General features: G+C 38.9%; 2 protein-coding genes across 3 annotated transcripts in view; both read right to left on the bottom strand.

The window, feature by feature from the left end:
• Positions 1 to 9,826, bottom strand: part of LOC101165492 (glycerophosphodiester phosphodiesterase domain-containing protein 5) — a 39,307-nt gene extending 29,481 nt beyond the window's left edge. The window contains exons 1-3 of the mRNA XM_011482257.3: positions 9,755 to 9,826; positions 8,303 to 8,441; positions 6,847 to 6,914 (exon numbers count right to left, since the gene is read on the bottom strand). Coding sequence (XP_011480559.3) covers positions 6,847 to 6,914; positions 8,303 to 8,441; positions 9,755 to 9,826 — 279 coding nt within the window. The remainder of the gene's footprint in view (positions 1 to 6,846; positions 6,915 to 8,302; positions 8,442 to 9,754) is intronic.
• Positions 9,827 to 13,732: 3,906 nt separating this feature from the next.
• The window catches only part of pak1 (p21 (RAC1) activated kinase 1), a 56,578-nt gene continuing 44,768 nt past the window's right edge, over positions 13,733 to 25,542 (bottom strand). For both annotated transcript variants that reach the window (XM_004075253.4, XM_011482256.3), the window contains exons 9-15: positions 23,886 to 23,934; positions 23,231 to 23,343; positions 20,148 to 20,265; positions 18,361 to 18,460; positions 18,065 to 18,261; positions 17,151 to 17,288; positions 13,733 to 16,606 (exon numbers count right to left, since the gene is read on the bottom strand). In XM_004075253.4, coding sequence (XP_004075301.1) covers positions 16,520 to 16,606; positions 17,151 to 17,288; positions 18,065 to 18,261; positions 18,361 to 18,460; positions 20,148 to 20,265; positions 23,231 to 23,343; positions 23,886 to 23,934 — 802 coding nt within the window. In that variant the 3' untranslated portion in view covers positions 13,733 to 16,519. The remainder of the gene's footprint in view (positions 16,607 to 17,150; positions 17,289 to 18,064; positions 18,262 to 18,360; positions 18,461 to 20,147; positions 20,266 to 23,230; positions 23,344 to 23,885; positions 23,935 to 25,542) is intronic.

Below are 25,542 nucleotides of genomic sequence, written 5' to 3'. Positions count from 1 at the left end.
TTTGAAATAATACCTTCACTAAACTGGATCAGATGGTATCAGAGTCAGTTGATTCAGTTTAAACCACTACAGTTGGGGTAAGGCTGCAGTTTTGCTTCGCTGTTGTGTTTTTGTGTCTGAGAGGTTGAAAGCTAATCCACATGAAAGCTCATATCTTAAGATTAGAAGCATTTTTGACTTCAGACAGCTCACTCAGCAATTAAAAAACTGCAATGCACCAGCAGCAGACGGACCCAACAGCAGCCAACAAAAAAAGTTGTCTTTTTTTGTCATATTTCAGTCAAACTGGAATAAATAAACCCAACCGTTTGTTTAAATAAAAAAATAAATAAAAAAAGGTTGTTCCCACCAAAAGAGCTTGTTCAGGATCAAAAAATCCAGGCTGATGTGGAAAACTGAGACGTTTGAGTAGAAAAGGTTAGCAGTTCATCATGTTTCACTCGGCTTCATCACGCCTGACAGAACTGCAGATCGTTGTGAAGCGCTGCCAAATCTAAAAGGAAAACCCAACAGGATGAAGAGCACCTGAAGACATGCCACATATTTGAGCTCTTTTTGCATCCAGGCAGTTTGGAGGCGACTGAGTGGAAACTGAAGAACTGATCCTCTTCCACAAAGTATAAGGTTTAATGTACACAAGGCATCTTTTTGTAACATAAGGGGCGCACCCAGGTAATAAGAATCCCTCGCTCTCATTTTTAACAATGGGAATCTGTCATCATCTCTAAAATACTATTTATATCACACACTCTTAGGAGTTTATTTTATGCATTTACTAGTATCCTATAAATAGTATTTTCCTCTGTATTGTTGTGGTTAAAGAATTGACCTGTTGTTTACCTTTTGGCATTTCCCTTTAGGGGTCGCCACAGCAAATCACCTTCCACTGATTCACACAGGTGGTTGATTATACGCCGGATGCCCGTCCTGTATTTTATCCGGGCAGGGGACAGGCACAGGGAGACTCAGACTTTGCCCCCCTTGTGGCTACATATAAGATCTGATAAAAATCTCCCTGGTATTTTTTAAGGATTAGTTGCATCTGAACCATTGACTGTATTTGAAAAGTGGACTGACTGACTCCGCCCCTTTTGACGTTCCAAACAGGAAGTACCTGTTGGCTCCAGGAAGTCAAAATCCCATGGACTTCTATGGTGAAATAAACAGGTTACTCAGTCATCATATTTGTCAGAATAAACTTTTTTTGCTTTTGATACATTTTTTTTACAACATTTTCTTCTTTTTTTTTGTAGTTCAAGCTATTCAAGTGATGTACTGACCAATCAGATGGCTCAATAAAAGCATGTGGTCTCACGTCTAACGATTAAAGTGTTTGACAGGTTTTGCGTAGCCTGCTTCAAGTGGTAGGGGTGTGGACTTCAAACAAGCCCCCGCCTGATTGGCCAGAGTGGATGCCATAACGTTGAGTCAGACCGACTCGGACCAATCGCTGCTTACTAACGACGTCTGGCTCCAACATGGCGGCGTGTGTATAACGTCAAAATGGCGACTGAATTGACTTCGTTTTGTTGGTGCCGGAGGTAAACTGTCTTCTATGGTGACGTCACATTCGCTCGATCCAGTTCTCAGATAAAGTCAGTGATCTGAACATTTTAATGATATTCTATTTTCATGCTTTGAAGTCTTGCTGTTGTCCAAAATGACAGAAGAAGTCACTTTAGACAGGAGACCGTATGTAGAACAATACCGCCTCAGTACCAGAGCACTCAGCCTTTTACTGTTCTTTACATTGTCTGGACACACCACACCAAAGTAAAGCTGAAAGCACTCAAAACGACTGCTGGCTGGTGTTCTTTGTAAAGAGCACATTTCCAGTCATTTCAATATGATTTTCCAGCTAAATAAACCTTCAATGTAAAACTCTAACTATATTAAATAGATGTAAAAGAATTATCAGTACAAGAACAAAAGGTTTAGATAATTATTCATCAAAATTCAATTTGCCATAACGCTTCCCTAACTAATCAGGTAAAACACCCATATGGCACTTAAACAGTAAGCTATAAATCCACAAAAGATGTATGATGCAGGAAAATGAAATGTTTTTAAGAATATATGGGGAAATATATTTAAAAAAAAAAAAAGCAAATAGGTTTTTATCTGGTTAAATAGGTCAGAAATCTTTTCTATCTACGTGTGCGGAAGTAAGATAACCTCTATCAGCTCTTTAGGCTTGATATGGCAGATCTTAATTTCAAATTCAAAGAAAAGTTGCTTCATAGAAATGACTGTAACATGACAAAGTTTAAGCATAAATGTATCATGATATGTATGTAGAATATGCATTTTGGATTCGAGTTCTGACTGCAAGTTTAAAACATGCTGGTTTTGTAAAGTGAAACCAAAGAAGATCAGATGAATTCCATGTTTTTTCCAAGAAAACACAAAAACACGCCTTCTTCCTATTGTTACTTAGCTAAGGTATTATTATTATTATGGGAAATTTCTTCAAAATCAAAAACAATGATGTGCATAACAAGCCTGCAAATGACCCAAATATGATTTGATTCAGAATGAAAAATAGTTTAAACCCAGACTAGGAAAGGACGGATATTTGAGTTCTTACTATAGACTGAGATTAGATTAGATTACAATGTAAAGGATGAGGACATTTTTAGCTTTTTTATTTTGTTTTAATAATAAAGAATAATAATAAATAAATAAAATAATAAATAAATTGCTGCTGTGCAAGCCTTATATTTGTGCTTAAAGGATCACACGATAAACATTTTAAGCATTTTTAGTGTCTAATATAGTTTGGGGATGATCACCCTTCAGCAAAAATGACTTTTAAAGAACAAAGAAAGAAAATAAATATCTATTCATAAAATGTCAATCAATAAAATTTGTTCTGGATATCCAAATAGTCAAAGGAAATGAGAACATTTAATAAAACTGACCTTGACTGGGAGATAAAAGCATTAACAAGTTGGAAACAAGTGATTTAACATAAACAGAAATGATGATCAATTAAACATTTTAATTGTGAAAAGGGTTTCCTCAAAATAAACTGATTCAGCCAGAGATTAAGAAGAGAAATGCTGTCAAAATATGATAAATCTTTAGAGAAATTGTTTAAAACATAATTATAACATAATAATAATAATAATAATAATATGTGTTTACAATACATGTATTGATGTCAGGACAAATTACGAAGTAAGAGATTAAAGACAATAAAAGACATCATACAATAAAACGTGATGTAATCCGATACAATGAACCATTTATTCCAATTTTTGTGGACACAAACTAACCAAAGCTCAAATAAAATAGGAATGACTAACCTAATAATTATGGTAAATAACGCCAGAAGTCAGTTTTTTAAAAGAGCCACCAGTTTTTATGTCACAAAGGAGAAATAGAACACAAATAGTCTTCATAAAGCGACCAAATTCTGCTGGTTAAAGAAGCTCAACTACCTTTCCGGATCCTGACCGGCATTTTCCCATCAACCCCGCAATCTGTCCACTAAAACACCAGAAAATGTGCTTATCAGGAGTAACTGAGGACGCCTGGCTTCTTCAAATGTACAAACAAGGTGTAAACATGTTCTTACCTAAAGATTCTGCTTTGGACGGTCGACGGTAAATCCACAATTTTAAAGAACAAAAAAGAAAAAAAATCCGTTTGACGGGCAGTAAAGAAAATGCGAACCTTACGCGAGCCGTGTCGCGCGGCAGTCTCGTGGAGCAGCGCGGCGTCTCCAACAGTGAGAGCCTGCTGTGTGACGTCACTGGGAAAGAAAGAGAGAGGGGGGGGGGGACGACAGGGGGAGCTTGCAGGCACGAGCCGCCGCCAGCGAGGGGCTCCGATCAACCTGTTGCTGTTAGTGTTTCTGTGCCACCTTCACGGACCGGGAGTCAAGTGGGAAAAATGTTATTTTTCCCGAATCTGATCTTTTAAATGAAAAGATTAATCACCATTAGAGATTGATTCCATACATTTTATTAAGGTATTTGTCAGACGTAGAAGCAACATGACCATAAATAAATTCTAAATATGATGTTTGACATATTCAAAGTCACAAAACATGTGGTCACAAGGTATAAGGCAATTATAACCTCCCCAAAATGCAACATTAGTGCAAAGATAGAGAAGCAGACATAATAATCAAAATGCAACAACAAACAACAAAGACAACAGAAAGACCAACATAAATACAATTAAGGTAAAAAAAGGCATATGTTTTATCTCATATACAGATAAACAATCTGACAGTTTTATAGCTTTATTGATTTCCACTTTCTAAAGGAATTTGCAAAATAATTTCTAAAAAGCAAAAAACAACATTTATGGATATTTTTGTTAAACTAATAATAAAATTGTAAACTAAGAATTTAATGTTTTATCCTTTCATATTAACCCTCACCGAATATTATTAAACATAAATAAAATGTATTTTTTGGTTGAAAAACAATAATATATTCTGCTAAACAAAAATATTAGTCAAATTACAATCATGAAAAGATGTTTCTGGGTTTTAGCCATTTACTGTGCTTCAAGATGAATGAAAACATTCTTCTTAAGTGTCATAAACTTTGCTGGATTTATGTTTTAGAATAATTAACTTCACTTCATAAACACAGAACTGAAAACTTGAATGCTTTAATGTTTAAGAAACATACCTGGTGTGCATAGGTGTGGGTCTTTTTGATTTTTATAAACAATACAAACATTTTAGTCTTGTAGACAGATTACAACATGACTGCATCAATTTCCACAAAATTTCTGTTCTGTAACCACAGACTCATAAAAAACAAGCTTTCATGAGCGGCAGAAAAACCTAAAATCTTTGTTTGTTTCACATTTGAGTATTCAGAGAAACTCAGCGTAAAGCCTGAGAATGTCACCAGAGCAGATTGCGTTCCTAAACACCCCTAAATGCTGGACTGATTGATGTTACATAACCAGAGAAAGGGCTGATCTGAATTACAATCACTGAGTCTGAAGGCCAAAGCATTTTAAAACATTCGGCGAAGGCAGAGGAAGTCCTGCTGCGGGGCTGTTGGTCGGGGCAATAAATAAAAAGCACGTTAAAAACAAATCAGACTAATGAAAACTGAATTTAACAATGAAAACATCTAACTAAACAATGTCTTAAAGACTGCGTCCAACTCTGTTTTCTGCTTTTTCCATTTAAATAACAAAAGAAAGATTGGATATTCTGTACTAAAATGGGAGCCTGATGTTGGATTTTTAAATGGATTTGTGTACAACTGTTGTTGTACAGAGTATGTGGAAGGTAGATATGTCCTTTTCCATTAATTTACCCCTCAAAAAATTAGAGATTTTAAAAATATATTTAAGCTACATCTTTAGTTTCAGGGCACCAAACAAAAAAATCTATTTTTTGTTGATTGTTTTTATTGATCTAGTGTAGATTTGGGAGCAGCTAAAGATCTTTGATCTATTTTTTAAAAAATTCTGTTAAAGTGGTCTTTTAGTTATGATTGTGCAGTTTTTAGTCAAAAATCTAAAAAGTTATTTTGTTTTCTAGGACGTAGACTCAGCGGGTCTGTTGATGACTCATTTCCCATCATCCCTTTGTTTACACTCTCTCCTGCTTGCTTAACAGCCCCTCACACCCCAACCTGACATTGACAAAAATGGCGAGCAATTCTGGAACCATTCAGCCGGATGCCAGCTCGCTAGACGAAAATGAGGACGTACGTGGATTTATTTGTCTGCAAGTGGATGCATGGGAATGGAGCCTGCCAACTAAAGCACTTACGTCCCTACTGCAGGCTTTTTCCAATCTTTTTTTTCTGAATTGCAAGGATTTCAATAAGGAAATACTAATAAATGCAATTTTAAGCTCCTTTTTGTTTGTATAAATCCTCCATCATCAAAAAAAAAATACCACAAAAACATGTTAAAACGTCAAACAACACCATTTTCATTGCATAATCGGCCAATTAAAGACTCTCATAAAAGTCACTATTTCACGTGGATTTGCTTAATTTTGTTCTTTAATTGTCGTCTTCAGGCTGTTGTTGAGCAGAAACCTTGATGCTGCAGCAGCCGGCTGTAGTTCAGCTGGGCAGCTCCCAAGTGGAAATGTGAGTAAAGAGAGCAAAGAAATGTCTTTCCACAAGAGAACGCAGATTCAGAGACATTTCTTCAGACTAACAAATGCGAGTTAGAAACTCCACATCAACCCAAGAGTCCCGGCAGGGGATATCAGCCCACAGAGGCAACGCACTCCACCTATGTCACTCCTACGCAGAGTGTTGCCATGGAGACATGGCACAATTTTAATCTTAATGCATCAAATCCAGTACATACGGCAGAGGTTGCCACTGTTAGAAGGCAATATGTACAAAAGACTCAGACACTGATCGGAGTGGCAGACATCTGATCACACAGTCAGGGATGTGACATGTGAAAACTTTATTAATAAGAAGCAAGTCAGACGATGTTTGAAGTTTCAAATCATTTATGTTTGGGTGACAGTATTTTTTTTATGGGGGCTTTCTTCTCGGAGTAATCCTGACTAAAAAGGATTCTTTTCAAACTGTTTCTTGCTGCTTAAATGAATGCTTGTCTTGCTGTCTTTAACAGATCCACTCTCATGAAAACGGTGTTTTTAACATCTTCTTGTGGCATTTTTCTCATGATGAAGAAAATTACCGGTACGTTTCTGAGTATTTTGTTTATTGAAAGGGTTGTGAATCAGGAGCAGATGAAAAAAATGCAGTTTGGAAAACATCGACATAGAGCCTCAAAGTTCCTGCTCCGCTCCATTCCGATGGATCCACCTGCAGACAAATAGATCCATGTACGTCTTTTTTTTCCTCGTCTGAGCTGGAATCTGGATCATACCTGTATGGCTCCAATATTGCTCGCCATTTTGACTAATGCTAGGTTGGAGGGGTCTGTGGGACAGTAATCTAGCGAGAGAGCATGTAAACAGAGAGCTCTCAGCAATGGGAAAGGGGGGGTTGCTCCACCCCAACAGTTCTTCCCGCAACTCAGAAGTGAATTTTAACAAACTCCTGCTGCTCTACAGAAACTATGTCCTAGAAAACAACAGGTTTTTGGATTTTGGCTAAAATCAGCAGAAACATGATCAAAGGTTCACTGGGAACACTTTAAGAACAGATCAAAAGATGATCGGAATGGGACTTTCAGCGCAATACTGAAATAAATGGAATCTCTTTACACTATTTCCTTAAATAAATACTTTAGAAAGGCTAATTTAGTCTGCATACGGTACGAGTGTTTTCTCCCTTTAGCCTTTGATGAAAAAAGTGTTTCTGAAAAAACGAGCATTGACTAGAAGAACTAGAAACACTTGTGTTTACTATAATCACAGGAAATGCCAGCCTTAAGCTACGAGCACATCGGGCATTTGATGCGTGTTCAGGCCCCCGCTAACTGCAGGTTCTTTAATATATGTTTAACCCACAGTATTCACACCAGACAAGCAGGGAGGGGCTTCATCTTTTTCTACTGTTTGCTAGCGGATGTATTAACAAATGAAAGAGGCTTGGTGCAAAATGTCAAAGTGATGCAAATTCAGGCTTTTTTTTAATTTCACAGCTCTATTCCCATTTATGAAAGACTATATTTAAGATTTTTAAGACAAATCTCATCTTAAATTTTCTTTAACTCTAACGTATTTCTACTCCCTCCTCTCCATCCATCCATCAGTGCCATACAGTGATCTAGAGCCCGACACCTGAGGATCTGATCCAATAAACATCGTCCCTGGGAGCTTTTTATGGCTCTTCAACAGATTTTCTCACATTAAGGTTTGATTGATTAAAATTGTATTTCACTTCTAAACCCCTTTAAGTGCCTCGTAGTTTGATTTAGTGTCATTTTTATAAATGTAAAAGAATCTAAAGATATTTAACAAAATAAAACATCTGTTTGATTTCAAGTTAAGATGCTAACAAATAATTGATCATTTTTTCATGATAAAGAAGGAAAAGAACATTTACTTTATAAAAAGAGAGATAAAAGTATATGACATGATGTATAAGGAGAGTAATTAACCGATTAAAAAAAGAAAATAAACAATAGTAAATACAAAAAGAATGATTTTAGATGAATATTGCTCCTCTTTGTACAATAAGTGCTAGAATTTGCACAAAACCATTAATATGTCCTCACAAAATGCATAAACAAAATTATATTAAAAATACGTGTATTATTTGCCCCCTTAGGCAGAGGTGATCAACTCATTTTGGAGGATAATTACCCTCTGAAGTGATTTATCTGCATGGATGTGCAGAAACATTATGCTAAAATGGGCTTCAATGCATCTGCAGACCCTCCCTCTTCCAGGGGACGTTAAAGCCGGACGCATTGGCCGCCGTAGAGCGGCGCAGGTCTCCGAAAGTGAACGTCAGGACGGAGGCGAAGGAGCCGGGGCTCTGTGTGAACACGCCGCTTTCTGCAGTGCTCTGCCTCTGCAGTGAAATCCGTTATGTAATGCCGAGAAATAAGGAGGTAGGGGAGGGGGGAAGGGGGTCCGCTGCATCACCCGGGAACCTCAACCAGCATGATCGTGCACGCACACACTTGCACGCACACGTGGTGCATTGCACGACAACTAGACTCGATGTTCTCACTAACCAGATGCAACAACAGGGAAATCTATAAAGATATTTCCTTTTTTTTGGGGGGGGGGGGGGGGGGTGTTCTACACTCATATCTCCATGGTTGCATCCCTTCTTCTTCAGTTTTTTTTCTCACACACCAACCATTGTGACGGCTGGTTGGAGCAAACCTTTACTGTCTTTGTTGTTCATTTGACAGAAAGATCTCCTCTGCAGCAGCAGCAGCAGCAGCAGGTCCACCGAGTCTCTGACCAGAACTCAGTGAGAACAGAGGAGTTTTATTTAAAGTTTGACCTTGCAGCTTAAAGCCGTTGACATTTTCCATGACGGTGTCGTGCGCGTGCGAAAACGTCTGTTGATAGTTTGAGAACAAAACAACAAGCCCTTCCTATACGGAGACATAAATGGATGTTATTAAATCTCTAGTTGTATGAGCCATTTCTGCCGTTTCACCCAATACAAAGGGTAGAAATTCCTCCTGTAGAAATAAAACAGGGTTGCTAGCCCAAAAATGTTGAAAATATTCTCTTCTCAGGTGTATTTTGTTTAACAAACAGATCTTCAGAAATGTGGCTGCTCGTTTTTGTCTATTAGGCTAAAGAATTGACATTTACATCCTGTTCTCCCAGATGAACCATCGTTTGGTAGCAAGGCCGGATTTAGGCCATGGGCAAGGGGGGCAATGCCCCCCGAGAACAGTCTTTCAGCTTGGTGGGACTGTGCTTATGACAGCAGGACGATAAAACTAAAAGTTCTACTTACTGTTTTTGACGCTGGTCGGGTTTGCTCACGTTGATCGCGGAGCTGAAAGAGAAAGTAAACAACTGACACTTTAACCTTCAGCTCACGTTCATGGGCCGATTGAAACAACGACAACACAAATAACAAGAAGCTGAAATGAGTTTCCTGTAAGGCTGTCTCATTTCTGCACCTGTCAACCTGCGTTTCCAGCTTTAGGTGGGACCTTTTTTTTTGCCCTGGAGGCAAACTCTATTAGAGTAAAAATCTACGCTCCATTAGTATTTGACCAGACCCATCATCGCACCCATTAAAGTCGCGTTTCTAACTTGTTCTTGTGGTATTTTTTTTATCATGAGGACATTTTTTTTAAACACAAGTCAAAAGAGATCAGAGTAGGTCTTAAAATGATCCAAATCTTTTACCCAACGTTTCTTATCCTCTAACTTTCCGTCACCGGAGGTCAAACTGTTGTAGCAGTTCATCTTCTTCCCCATCACCTACTAAGGGGCTCCGCTGTCCGCTTCTCATCCTCCTCCCGGCATATCTCACCTTTTCTGCTGTACGTCCTGTCCAGCGATGCGTCACAGTACGTCACGCTCCCTTAGTGCCACCTCAGCAGAAAGCGCCTCATCAGTCTCCGTCCTGCGCCAGCAGAGGAAGATGCACGACTCCAAGCATCTGGGAAAGACGTGCGTTCACTCTTTCACTGGGGGAAAAAAGAAACTAGGGAAGCCCTAAGTCATCGTTTCTGTCATGGGGAAGGAGTTTTGGTTCGTTTTAATGGAAGCGCAGTCTCCATGGCAACACACTGAACCAAACCCTTGCAGTGTACAAACTCACTGGAGAGGATTCAGGACCCCACTAGCAGCCTGGCCTGTAAAAGAAACTGCAAATTATTGATGAAGACTTTCACGACTTTTTCTTTAAAAATATATAAATAGATGACTTCGTCCTCCTCACTCCAGAAGGTCTTCTTCTCCTCATGATCACATCCTACCTGGGGGGGCATAACCACGGACAACAATGATCACAAACAGATGTCAGATGACCTTCCTGCGTTTACCACCCGGACATGGCATCGGCACACTGAGGCGCTGAATACTGCCCCCTTGTGGTTGCATTTCAGTCAAACCCAGTGACTACAACTAAACTTGACATGTTTTCAAAAATAAACCAACTTTAATTAATAAAAAAAAAGAAGTGTTTTAAAACTAACAGCAGCTTTTATTAGTCTAAAAACTGTTTTGTGTAAAACAATATTGAAAGTCTTTAAAATATAGGGGCATGGCTACGTTCACACCGTCCTTGGCAATGTACGTTCAAGTGGCCACTTTCAATAAAAAAGGCTATTTTAATGCGCGCTTCGGACTTCCACATTCAAGACTCGGGCGCTCACACATCGCTACGCCAATTTTTCAGTCTGTCTTTGGGCTTTAAATACAGAACGCGCGTCTGTTGAGCATGTGTTCAAACCAAGTCAAACTATGACCAATCAGGGACTTGGATTTGGATGGCAGTGACGTTTGGATGGAGTCCACTTTAATTCACAGAGGATGGAGGATAAATTAATAAGTGCGGTTTGTGTCCAGCTGGAATTCTGATGCCAAGACTTTCATATTTCCCAATGGAGCTGTGACAAAACAAAACAAAAAGCCTGGAGCGCGATTTGGACCGCTTTGACATTTAGCACCAAGCCTCCTCCAACTGCAGGTGGTGGACAAACGCACGTTCTTCAACGCACATCACATGTCCGGTGCACAACTGCAGGTAAAAACACATTAAAAAAAAACATTGAACAAAGGATTTATGTGGCTGTGTGGGGGAATTTGATCATCATTTACAAGGTTTTGTGACACAATCAGCAGCATAAGAAATATGCTGTTCTCCTAAACTCTCCATTTTATATTTATTTTGAACTTAACATTTATCAGTCATGACGTAAAGAAAACATATATAGAATATGGAAAATGCAAAAAAAAAAAAAAAAAAACATCTTTTATAATCATTTGAGCCGTTCCTTTTTCTCTTCTTTTATCTTATTTTGATGAAACAAACTTGAAATAAACCAGGAAAGAAATTCACCTGAAGGTGTCACAATCCTGTTTTTATTCCATCATGAAAATAATATTTATTCTGCAATTTTTTATTTCTGAAGTGTGTTTTTTGTTTTCCAAAGTCGAGTCATTTTATTGTGAAGGTTGGCAGTTGTTCTTGCTATCTGTGTTTTGCATTTCTCTCCTTAAAGAACATTTCTAATGAGCTGGTGTTGGTTTCTCACCATAAACTTTTTTTGTTTTGTTTTGTTTTTTAGAATCAGCTAAATCTTTTAACATGTCTGTGATTGAAATCAAGCTGCAGCCTCTTCCTGTTGGACATGAGTGGAATAAAAGTGTAAAATATTTTTAAAAAATAACAAAAGCAGAGCCACAGAACAACAAAAGGGCTCAGCTTGTAAATATAGGAAAGCTGCTAAAATTAAGAAAACTGTGTTTTTTTTATTAAAAAACATTTAAACTTCTCAAATAAATGTGTGAAACATGCAGAACGAGTCTAAACAAGAATGTTTGTGTTGCTGTCTAAGCCTGGACTCTCAGTTACCACAATATAAACTCATTCATGGCACCAAATGAAACACAAACATCATTTAGACGGCACAGGAATGCAAAATCAACAAGAAAATGTGGCATTCTGAAAGTCCCATCAGCGGTGATGTAATAATCAAATGCTGACAAATATAAATCTCATTTAATCAGCCCAACTGGCGCTCACGTGTAAACTTCCTGTGATGTTCTGAATGTCACGTTCAGAGCCAGCAGAACCGAGCTCACTGGGCTCCAATGTGAATGAAAGTTGAACATGATGCAACGGCCTGGACGGCATCCACAGCCATTCACACGCGGTGACGCAACTGCAGCTCAGCTGTGAACCCGTCCTCTGGCTGCCTGAAGATGAAAAGGAGAGCTCAGGAAGCAGCAGAGCAGTAATTACCCCTTTTAATTAAGGGAGCGTGACGAAATGGGGGGAGATGGGATCTCATTTCACCGCCACAGGAGGGAAGACGAGGAAAAATGGTTTACATAACTGACTTCCAAACGCCTTTAGAGTTGAGAAAATGGAAAATAAGAAAAAAAGATCTCATTATTTAAGCGGTGCAGCTCCATTTGGGATTCTGCAAAAGATTTGCTGACTTAACTAGAATTATGGTGTTAAATGCTTATCGATCCGGTTTTCTTTGAGACAAATTGGCCTCGGTTCATCTGGATCGTCTAAAAGTTCTTTTGGTGTTTAATAACCGTCTTTTATGGCATGAAAGCTGCTTTTTTAATGTGTAAATTAGGCTTTTCATGAAAAGTAAATAGAACAGAGTTTATGGAAGCAGCTTTCAGACATAAAACCAATAAAACAGATTTTCAGTTTTTGTATAATTTATTTTTTTATGTTTCAGTTGTTTCAAAAACTAAAAAAAAAAAAAAAAAAAAATACATTAAAGGAAATGATACAAACAGACATTATGGCTCTGGTACAATAAATGGAGAAGAGGGGATCAGCCCGGACACAGAGGTCACTGAACCGCACACTTCCAGTGAGAATCCCGCCTTAAGCTGCTCGGAAAAGCGTTTCCTCGTGAAAAGGCTTTATGGGCTTTTCACTGTAAGGAAACGGAGGCGTGACAAAGATTGTGCAACATTATAAAGCCGGCAGCCATTTTTGTTTTGTCTTTTTCCAAAAGAGATCAAACACCTAAACGATGGGGGGGGTTTGAGCCTTTCTTTCTTTTCCACAAACGGGTTCAAATGTTCTGATTACACTTAGTGCAAACATCGTCCACTGTGTGTTAGACATCAGTGTTTTTACAGAAAGAAATCCAACATGACAGAAAAAAAAAAAAGAGGATTTTTGACTAATGTGAACGTTAAGGATTTTTTTAAGCATCACAGTCATCCTAAGGCGTTTAAAAAGTACCATTCTTGTGCTTTCCATTGACCTTTTCATGTAGGGCAGCTTTTCCTAACATTTATACCTGATGTCAGTCTAATGTGGGAACCGGGCGTCGTTTGTCTCTGAGCCGGGGGGGTTTGTGTGTTCATAAAGGTTTCATTGAAGGATGCTAACGCTCACAGCTTCAGAGTTCCTCAGACAGCGTTTGCAGTTTCAACCAATCGAGGAACTGGACTGTGCTTCTCCTTTAACGCTGAAGTGAGAAAAATCCTCTTCAAACCAGCTCAGTGTTTTACTTTTGGGGCATTTTCCAATCATTTTGATTTTCAAAGGCTGTAATGGGAAAAACAAAACCAAAAAAAAGACTTTAAAGTCCCACTACTATGAAAGTTGTGTTTTTAACACATTCTTATGGCATCTTTTTTGATTCGAGACACTTACACAGAAAATTAAGCTTGAAATTCTGCTTCACAGTATTTCTTTATTTAAATCGTTGTGAATCAAAAAAAGATGAAAAAAGATTGTTTGCAGAAAATAAGCTGAGCGGGCCTCAAACTGCCTGCTCTGAGCTCTCAGCAACAGTGATGGGAAGTGGGGGCGGAGTTGCTTCACAGCAACTACCCATCGGGGAATTTTTTAATGAACTCCAGCCGCTCTGCAGAAACTTTGTCCTAGAAAATGACACAGTTTTTTAAAATTTAGGCTCAAAACAGCATAATCCTAATCAAAAGGACACTGGGGACACTTTGAAATTAGATCCAAAGATGATCGGAGTGGGACTTTAAAATCAAATCAAATCAAATAAAATATTGCAGTGTATCACAACCATCAGACTGTTACAAAAGCAGTATTGCACCTTTGACACAGTTTAAGGCCAGAGTCACATAGTCACTACAATAAACAACAACAAAATCTTTAACAAACCTTTAAAAGTAGAAATCAAAGTGACAGTTTTAGTCTTTGTTTTCCAGAAAAGAACAAAAAAAAAAGCTTTTTGACGACAACCAGAAGCGCAGTCCTTAAGGAAAAACTGGGAAAAGACGGATTTATTTTGTTCTTTAGCACAGAAAATAAACAGATTGTGTTCACGGGGCTCCAGGCCAAAAAAACCAACAACAACAACAACACAGTGCCTTCATCGTTTTCTCAAGTTTCTTCTGAAAATAGGATGAAGTTGTGTTTTCCCCCATCGTACACCAGTCTCTTTCATTTCCATTGTAGGGCTTTCATACTTGACTTTGCGTTTCCTCTTAAGCATACCGTATAAAAAGGTTTTCATGCACATTCTCGTCATCACAGCTTCTCAACGAGCCCACAGACTGTGACGTCCCAGAGCCGCAGATGGAGCCAGCTTGACAGTACCCCCCCCCTAAACCTCATTTTCCTCCTTCATTCAGATATTAACCTTTTTAATGCGGCGCCTGACAGGCAGGGCGCCCTGCACCTCGGCGAGCCCATTTCACATCACAGAGCTTTAAATAACACGACTTTTCATCCGGAGGATAAGTCGAGCTCAATCGCTTGACAGTTACATTATGAAAATGTTTGGAATTTGTTTCCATTTTCCAGAATAATTAAGGGAAACCAGATTAAAGTTCACATCATTCATATCTACCTCAAACAGATGAAGCTTCTCATTAAAGCAAAAGTGGGAAACTGAGCTGAGCCATTAAATGCTGAAACAAGCCCAAAACGAGGCCGGCCTTTTATTTAAAGCAGCACAAATGTGACGCAGAGCAGCCGGATAAATGCGTTTATCAGTGTTCACATGTCAGGCAGACAGGACGTCATCATCAGAGTGAGATGTGATCTCTCGGGGAGCGAAGGAAACTGCTCCTGGTCTGTCAGATCCTGTCAGTTTGGTTCTGTTTATCGCGGATCAATCAGGTGTCTGCCGCAGGAAAAAAACGCAAACGCAGCTTCACAATGAAAAACCTTTGAGGGACAGAAAGATCCACAGCGCAGGACTCTAACATAAAAGAAAAGGGGGAAATATCCTCTGCCTACCGCCTTTTTACCACGCCACAAACAAAGATATGGAATTAAAGACAAACTACATAAAAAATGACCAAAAGTTGATTTTTTTTTTTACTTTTCTTTAACCAAAACGCACAGAGAACAAAGCTGTTCAACTTTTTAATTTGATGATGTTATTAGTATCTGTTTCTATCAAAAGTCATAACACAAAACTACAAATAAAAACAAAAAGTACATTTATCGCGAAATACTAAAAAGGCTATTTTAATGGATCACTAAAAAAAAGCAAAAACAAATGCAGAACCTAACATATTGACCCCAATGAGCAAAAGTAACCTTAGATGATCGGAACTCATTACAATTCAATGCTGTTTCAGGTTTCTGCAAGGATATTCACAATTACTATTTCATATTTTTTAGGTATTGGCTGAATGCCGTAGGTGTTTTTAAGTCAATGTGTCACTGGAGGAATCATCTTATTACCTAAAATACTACACAAAAAGCTTTGTTTTTGGTTGAACTTACTGATATCCATTTGAATCATTTTATTTGTCTTTTTTTTTCTAGAAATCCTCTTAAAAACATTTAAAAATGACTTTAAATCAGCTTTTCACACTGACCTCCCAAAAGCCAGCATTTTTCCTGATCCAGAGGATTCTGAAGAGGATAAAGGCCTCAGCCTATAAAATTGAGCAAAACTGCCCTAAAAACCCCCATCTGCCCAAAAAAAACCCCATCCGCCCCCTCTGTGAGCAGCGCCGAGATTCTATGTCCAAACTCCATCCATCAGTGGCTCTGGGCGCAGCCGCGTTCAGACAAAACTAAACCTCTCCGGATATACACCTAAACCTACAGGAGGTGATGCTGCGGGCAGCAAGGGACCAACACGTGCGTTACCGTGACAACAGATAAAAGTACCTACAGCTTCACCGACTAAAAGCTCTCGCACACGCACACGTAAAGGCTGGCTGTGCTGGACCGGGACGCCGTTTCACTTCTTTGGGCTCCGTTGAGATGTTCTGTTCCACAGCGATCTGAAGTTCATCCTTCGTTCTCCCCAGGAGATGTGCAGGAGGGGGGGGGGTCAAGACTCAGGGGTCAAAGGTAAGAGTGGAGGAAAATAACAGTCGAAGCAACTTTACAAAAAACAAAGACGGAAGGCGTTTGAAGAACGTCATAATCCAGCCAGAAGCACATACAACGCCACCTTCCTGTGAACGACGCCGGACGCCAGGAGGAGGTGGGGGAGAAAAACAAAGCTAGCTAGCTAGCTAGCGGTTGTTCTTGGCTGCCTCCTTGGCTGCGAGAATCAGGGGGGTGAGGCTGGAAAGAGGCTTCGCCATCTTCAGAAACTGATGCTGTGAGAAGAACACCGGGAACCCAGGGAGGGCAAAGGTGGTGAAAGGAGTCGGGGCGCAAAGGATGAAAGGATGCAGGAAGGGGGGGAGAAAGAGAAGAGATAAAACAGCAGGTTGATCAAGGGTCTGTGAGATATGAAGCTAAAGAAATATTAAAATATATAAATGGTCAAATACTACAATAGGAAAATTGTAATTTAATTTATTATAATAAGTATATGTGCTGAATTTCAGGTAAATAAATTAGCTCATTAAAATTTTTAAACAGAAATTATTTGTCAAAATAGTTTCATGATCAACATTGATCTCTTGTGTAAGTGTGCTGGAATCCTCTATAACAATCTTAATGTTCTGCTTTCTTTTATTTTACTTCAAGTCTTTTTTTAAACATTTTCATTTATTAAAAGTGTAAAATGACCGATATGTTTTTCTTAAGGCCTTAAAATGGTGACAGTGGAGCGTATTTGACTAAACTTTGGTCCGTTTCATAACATTTCTGTTTGTTTCTGTACTGTGAAAAAGGATTTTCTTAGCGCGGGTTTACCTGCAGGAGCTCTTTAGCAGAGCCTCTCTTCTCCACGTCCATCTCCAGACATCGGTTTAAGAAGTCTCTGAATATCGTTGACAGCTTCTCTGGATTCTGCAGCTCTGGGGTCCCGTTGGTTGCAATAAGATAAAGCGCCTGCAAAACAGAAAAAAGGATATTTTCCTCCCTTAGAGAGCTGGACAGTGAAAAAGAGATCCAGAGAGGTGCTTTGGTGCCATCTAGTGGCAGTTTAAGAGGCAGAAATCCCACAAAAACTACCCTTAAGGTCACAGTGTTCTTCAGCATGTCCATCGTAACGAATAAAGCGTTTTTATTTTGAATTTCAAACTGCAAAAATGGCATATGCATATTGTTATATATGCATATATTATGTATACTTCTAATTTTGGCTAATGAATCACTTATTAGCTGTTTAGACGTTTTTGTTTTGAGGATTCTGGTCTGTACCAACCCCCTAAAGGAAGCGCTGATAGGCATAAAAATAGGATTTAGAATCATTTTTTTAGGACAAAAGTTATTAAATGCTTAAAAATAAAATAAACCAGATAACAAGTAACAATTTTCAATCAAAATATGTAAGAATAAAACAGTCAGATCCAGACATAAAGCCCTCAGTGCAGCTAAAAGCGAGTTAAACAAAACCTCACAACGATGCTGATTTACAAACTCCTAAACCAAAACCAGAAGAAAGTGTTGACTAACCTCAAATGGACTTACAGAAGATTAAAAATCTTTCTGGTTAACATAAATAAAAATCCTAAAAGTGAAAAAAGAAAACGTTTGAAGACTCTCCTTCATCCAGGATGGATCCATAGCAGAAAGAAAGATTTAAAAAGAATCCATCAGGATTTAGCTTTTTAGGTTGAAGACGAAAACCTTTTTGTTTAAAAAAAAAAATCAATCAAACTCACTCTAAGAGGATTCTCATTTAAGTATGGTGGCTCTCCTTCAACCATCTCGATGGCCATGATGCCCAAAGACCAAATGTCCACTTTGGGGCAGTACGCTTTGCGAGTCACGACCTCCGGAGCCATCCAGTATGGAGTCCCCACCATGGTGCTGCGCTTGCTCTGCTCCGGCGTGATCTGAGCGCAGAAGCCAAAGTCAGCTGGAAGAGGCGAAAGGAGAAGAATTAGTGAGTTCACCTTTTGGAGAACAAATCTGCTGTTTATTCTGGAACAGATCTAGAAACCAAAAGGCCACTGACTGAGTTTGACAGAGCCGTCCATGCCCAGCAGGATGTTGTCGCTCTTGATGTCCCGATGGATGACCTGGTTGGAGTGAAGGAACTCCAGGGCCTGAAGACACTGAACAGGAAGTAGAGTAACCCTCCTACCCATGAGGCACCAAAACAACAAACACTTTTGATAGTAAAGCCTTAGACACATGCACCCAAACAGGGTCGTTGACCCTTAAGCTATGTTCACACCGGGCATGTGATTCGCGTTCTTGAACACGTGTTTAGCATCTGGTGTTCACACTGGACGAGCAGGGGGGGGCTTCTTCTTTTCCTAATGCTTACCAGTGCATGTCCAAATGTGGAAAAGCTGCAAATCTGGTGAATTTTGCTCGAGGCCTTTTATTTCACAGCTCCATTCCGATATATATGAAACACTATGTGTGATAGAATTTCAACCAGACACAAACCACAATTATTGATTTCTCCTCCAGGTTGACATTTTTAGGAATTCAAGAGGATGTCCTCCATGCGTCACTACCAAATCCGAGTTCCTGATTGGTCAAAGTTCGACTTGGTTCAACTGTACTAAGATTGTGTGTTTTGTATGTAGAGGCCGAAAAACAGTCATAGAAACATGAATGGGAAAGTTTCAAACGCAGAAGCCCGAAATGCGCATAGACGCCCGTTTACATAGACTCTTTAATAGAAGTGGGCGCTTGAACGCACGTTGCTGAGGGTGGTGAGACCGTAGCTTCGCGGATGTTGTGCGTTTTGGGGGTTTTTCGGGGCCGTGGAGGGTCATAGACAGGAGTGGCTGCACCTCGAGAGATGTCGTGAAAATGGAACGTTCCATTGTCGTACGTGTGGTAAATTTATCGCAAATTATTTTCAAGGATAATGTAAGCGACATGCACTTATGATGCTGTCGTACAGCGCCCTTACGCCACACTCTTGTTGTTAGAAAAGTGCACTCCTAATTAACAGCGCGGAAATACTGCACGAGCGGGTGTGCACGTGATATGCAAGTGGCTGTAGGACCCTCGTGGAACGCCTACAAAAACTTCGCTGTAATTACTAAATCGTAACTGTCAAACTGCATCACAAGGAGCGCATGCCCAACCACGTGAACAGCACCAACGGGCTTCCTGCTCAGTATGCAGGATTTGGGGGAGGGGGTTGAAAAAAATGTAAAAATCCATGCGGCAAGCCTGCGTCTCACCTACTTCATCCTTACGAGTTGTCTAAGTGTTCATTCTAACCTGCTGCCCACAGCGTGTCCATAACATGAACAGCATGTCATTTTGGCCCTACAGGTTCACTGAGTGCTCTACGACAGCCGGTATTCACCCCCAAGGGCAGTTGTGACTGAAGCTATGTCCCTGTTGCCCTCAGCAACGTGCTTTCAAGCGGCCACTTTAAAGGAAAAGTGCTTAAAATGCGCTCAATAGTCATGTTCATCTAAACAAAGACGACCTTTGACCAATCAGGGACTTGGATTTGGTAGTGGTTTGTGGCACGACGCCCCCTTTTAATTCCTGAAGTACCAATCATTGGAAAGTTGATCACGGAGGAGAAATTAATAATCGCGGTTTGTGTCCGGCCAGAATTATACAACACCAAGTCTTTTATAAAATGGAATAGAGCGGTTAAAGAAAAAGCCTGGAGCAAAATTCACCAGGTTTGCACAGCAGAAGCCCCTCCCAGCTTGTCCAGTGTGAACACTGTGGGCTAAATGTGAGTTCCTGAAGGCATGTGACTGTAGCTTAAGCCTTAAGGAGGTCCATCAAAATAAAGATGAGCTCCACTTGTCCTACCTCTCTGCACACAGCGGCTATCTGGGCTTCATCCATGCAGGTTTCTGTGACGACATCCGTCAGAGATCCTCCTGCCAGATACTCCATGACAACCCAGAGCTCATCACCCACCAGGTAACTAGAACCAACAACAGGAACATTTTTATCAGGATTTTCATCCTCATTTTTGATTAGACCTCCGAAGGAATAAACTTGGAAGTTGGCACAAGAGTAAAAAACAAAAACAAACTTTCTTTAAAATGCGTGAACATCAATGATGGTAAAACAGAAGGGGTTGAGGCGATGCTGTCAGTTCTACGCTGTAAATGTTTGCAAACTTCAGAAACAAACAACGTGGGCAAAAAGAACCAATATCAGAAATACTTGTACCCACAAAAATATTGATAATTGAAAAAACAACAACATACATACCAAGCAATTGCAATTAAAATAACACAAACATGAAACAAATGATTATAATTAAATGTAAAGAAGATGTAGATGTAACACTTACTATAGATGACATAACAGGGATACATAATTTATTCAACTTTGAATTGGATCGGCTTTTTTAACCGATCGTATACCGTTTTACAAATGTGCCCACATTCAAAGTAAATACAAATATGCAGTTAAGAGGAGTCATTTTTTAATGATGGATTTATGGGTGAAGATGCTACACAGAGCCTGTTTTTAAAAGATAAATGGCTAAATAAATAAATAACCTATGTCCTGAGCATGACAACAGCAGTCACTTTCATCTACATCCTATAAAGTCTGTTGCCTTACGGCCACTATTTTCCACGTATGAAATTTCGGTATGCCGTGATACGTGCGTGATAAACGTCATGTTAGGTGTTAGTCCCTCATCAAGGACTGCAGATGTCCGTCGAGGTCTCAAGTCTCTACGTCATTTTTGGCCGGTTGAGAATTAAATCGTTTGTGCGCAATTATAACGTATATCGTACACAATTGTGCATGATATTTGTGAGATGCATACACAAGTTTGTGGCTTTCCACAACCGTTCCACGTATGTCTAATGGACTTTTCAGGCATGTACCACGAGGAATAAAGCGCACGTCATGTTCAAATTACGTAGATTACAGACTAATGACTTATAAAGTGCATATAAACAGCGCCTTATACCATGGTCCGGGTGAATACTGGATTCTGGATTGGCTGTTGGGTGTGCATTAAAAAGTAATAATGCAAAGTGATAACCGCACGCCTATAAAAGAGGTTCTGGTCACATAGTGTGATCATCAGCATAGATATCGCTTTCCCATGCCCCTAGACTCGAGGTCCGCTCCCGCACCACGTAACAAATAGTCCGCTTTTTGTGAAAAAAGTGATCCAAACCAAAAAAAATAAGAAAAAGTCCTACAAAGTGGTTGAATATTTATCTATTTTGTGAGTGACCATGGTAAAAGCAGGTTAATGGCCTTCGTAGTGTGCATTATCATCATTAAGCACTTCACGGAAGCCGGCTTCCACGTCCTGCGTTGATTCCTGATAATGCATACTTCGTCAGCCATTAACCCTCACATATTCACACACGGTTCAGGTTCCACGCTGGTTTTCGTTTTCTTTGCGTCGTTTACTCGTACTTCTTCTGTGGTTTTAACGTGGTTCATTCGTGATACATCTGTAAAAATTTCAGGTAAAGACCCAAACTTTTCTCCCCGTTTCCACCCACTTTCATCCACGCAGTATACACAAAATGTACGTTGTGGCTGCGTGATACAGCCTTAAGATTTACAACCTTAAGCTAAAGCAGAACCTTTTTATTTCCTCGGAGGACTGGGGGGGGGGGGGGGGGGGGGGGTCATTTATTCTTCTGAAACCTGAGGAACGCACACACAGTAAATCAGCAACATGGGAATGTGGTTTCTATGGGGATGGCAGCATTAACGGAGCCTCTCAAGCGCTCCTCGGTAGTGTCTCCGGTGACAGACAGGTAACTACGGCAACCGCTCGTCTCCAACGCTGACACAAACATGTCCAGCTTTCAGCAACAGCTCAGTGGTCTCTCCGGAGTAACAGAGTTTCAACTGTGAGGGAACATCTGAAACATTACAGTCGATTTTATGGCTTCATTTTGGGACATTCTGTTCTTTCCCTTTATTACGTTTTGTAGTGATTAACAAGAAGTTTAGAAAAGTATGAAACTTAGTCCTTAAACTCCCTCTCTGATCATCTTTTGATATACTTCCAAAGGATTTCCAGTAGTCTTTTAGTTGTAGAAGTACGAGTTGTGGGCGGGACTGTTGGCGCAGAGCAACCCCTACCATCCTTCCCCTCTATTGATGAGAGCTCTCCGTTTATATGCTCTCCTGCTAGCTTGTTGCACCCAATTGGACATTACGGGTGCAACAAAAATGGCGAGCAATGTTGGAGCTCTCCAGCCGTCCAGACGAGGAAAACAAAGACGTACAGGGATCTGTTTGTCTGCGAGTGGATGCATCACAATGGAGCGGAGCAGGGAGCCTGTGACGTCACAATACAGCCTTTTTTCTCTGGTCCAAGACATACTACTAAGCTTAATTTTCTTTATTTATGTCCTCCATCATGAGAAAAATGCCAAAATAACATGTTAACAACACTTGTAAGAGAAGTGATCCTTTCTCTTTTGTGTACAATTACTAAAAGACTGAATTTAACTGGTCACAAACGTTAGAAAATGTATGTGAGAGTATCTACAAACCCTGGAGATGATAGAAAAAATGTATTCGCAAGTAAAGATTTGAGCTCAATTCAAGATAAGATATTCTTAAATAAGGCTCGAGCAGATAATGTACAATGAGCAGAAGTGCTACTGTATCTGTGGTTCAACAATTGCAATAGTTGTTCTTTTTCTGTAAATAGAAACTTTCCAACAGGCCGAAATACACCTGACAAAAACCATGCATGTTTGGCTCACATTTACACGACAAATATGTAACAGATGTATTTTTTAAACATCAGAAACAAGCGATTTAATGAAAGAAATCTTTCCTCTTCTTTTTTTAGTCTTTTTAGTAGAAAAAAAAAGAGAAATCTAAATGAATGGCATTAAGAAAAGGTTATTCGACCCTTTTAGTGGCAACCACCTGTGCTGGCTTACCTGTCCAGGTAGTTGACTATGTTTGGGTTCTTGTTTTCCCTCATCACCAGAATCTCGTTGATGATTAGCTCCTTCTTGGGCTGCTGCTGCAGGTTCATCTGTTTTATGGCAACCTAAGTGGGGGAAAAAAGGTCAAGAAAAGGTCAAAGTTAGGGTGGAAAAAGGCTGAAATCGGTCTGGAGCTGTTAAAGCGGAGTTTACAGACACCAAACCTGAAAAAGCTGCTTTTCGATTAATCATTAAACTTAACAAGAGTTTAATCCAGCTATGTGATTGTTGTATCTGGATTAAACCCTTAAGTTTAACTTAAAACCTTTTAAAACCTTAAAAGTACATTTCTTTTATATGCAAATTTGACATTTTCATAAAGTTATTGAAGGTAAGTTCCACCACAGTTCAGTTTATATCTTTTGTTTTTATAGCCAAATAAAACAACATTTTTAAATCACATTTTGACCAAACAAGACGCTGTGATGTTAACCAGATCAGATGTTGGTAAAACCCAACATTCTTCATCCTCAGCTTATTTTATTTTTACACAAATTAAATATTCTTTAACATTTTATGTGAGTGTGTGTCAATATTTCTAATGGGACAGACCAACATCTGCTCATTTCCCCCCTCAGAGAAAAAGAAATCTAAGGAATAAACGCACCTCCTGTCCTGTGGCGATGTCTATAGCTGTGTATACGGTCCCAGACGCACTGAAAAGATAAGAATAACACAACGTTCACTTACAGTTTTTATGAAAGGAGCTCCCAAACTCAATGAGAATTGTTTTATTTCATTAACAGGGAAAAAAAAGAAAATAAATCACCAATTTGTCTCCTTAAGGGCTAATATACTGATTTTAATACTGTCACTTTTAATAAAGCAAGAAAATCTTTTAAATGTCTCTTTATTATTTTGGAAGTCGGAGTGGGACTTTAGGCAACAAAGATCATCTTTTGATCTTTTAGTTGTGGTGATTCTGTTTTTTTTAAAATTTACTTTTTAGCCCCTTTTCCCCTCTATGTTCAGTAGGGCGCTTGAAGGCCGCCCAGTGTATTTTTTTCATCATAAATAGGCGGTTTCATTTTCATCTGCTCCTGATTCTTCACAAAAAAAAATACTAAGAAACCCAACTTTGAACTTAATTTTCTTCATCTTTCTTCATCCATCATCAGAAAAATACCACAAAAACATGTTAGAAACACCTAAAACACAGTTTTCATTGCATGATTACACATTATCAGGAAATTTATATTGTCCATGTTTTTGAAAACACACAGAAATATATCTATATTTTTTAATTTTGCCATTCAATGAGCATGTGGGATAAACTTTGTGATCAGTTTTGTGTTTTTGCTGTATCGACTTCAGTAAGCTGGGAATCTATTGCTTTTTTTTATTCATTAACATTTTTCACCCCAAATGGGCGAATCAGTTACATTTTTATAGATCTAAACCATAAGTGGGGGGTGTCAAACTTCATTTTTTAGGAAAAAGTGATTCTTAGGGGGTGAGAAACAAAACGTCTTAGATATTTTAAAATTCAACAAAACTTTCAAATGTGAAGAAAACATTTATAAACAATTTTTTTATTTCAATAAAAAAGTCAGAGGTAATAATGTTTCTTTTCATTTTAAATGAGATTTAAATCCATACTTCAAAACCAGTTTGTTGGATCTTTAATGAGAAGTCCCAGATGGGAGACCTGAACACGTTTCATTACAGGTGAACTCCATTTAAGAAGTTTCTGATGTAATTATCATCGTAAGACCACAATTTGTAGCTGCAAAGAAATAAAAATAGACTATGTAAAGACCAAACACTGGTTTAGGATAAGACTATTAGTTACAAACTAATAATGTCCATTGTGTAGCTTTTACCCAAAACAAAAACATCTGCAAGTATGAAGTCAAAAGTCAAAAAATTAAAAATCTTATCAATGAATGTACATTTTATTTTGAAAATTTTCCAAAAATAGAAAGTGATAAAATAAAGATTGAACTAAAACACTGCTATTATTTTACTTATAGAATAAAAGATCTGAACAAAAATTCATATTTTAATGGAGGCCAAAGTTTGGCCTATTTTTGCTCTTTTGGCTGAAATTGCATCATTGAGACGGTTTTGGTATCGTCTATCAGTCCCTTAAATGTGTCTTATTGTGACGTGTCGAAACTTAAACAGACATTCTTTGGAAATTAGAAAGCTTTAAATAGGAATAAAACATTGTTTTTAATGTCCAGTCATATCACTTGGACCACTCAGTGATGTTCAAATTGAGATTAAATATGTTTAATATTTAATCTATGCAAATATGTGGG

Source organism: Oryzias latipes, chromosome 13, assembly GCF_002234675.1.
Source record: "Oryzias latipes chromosome 13, ASM223467v1".
Classification (NCBI taxonomy): domain Eukaryota; kingdom Metazoa; phylum Chordata; class Actinopteri; order Beloniformes; family Adrianichthyidae; genus Oryzias; species Oryzias latipes.
Note: the sequence above shows the minus strand (reverse complement) of the source record. Positions and strands in the feature narration are given on the sequence as shown.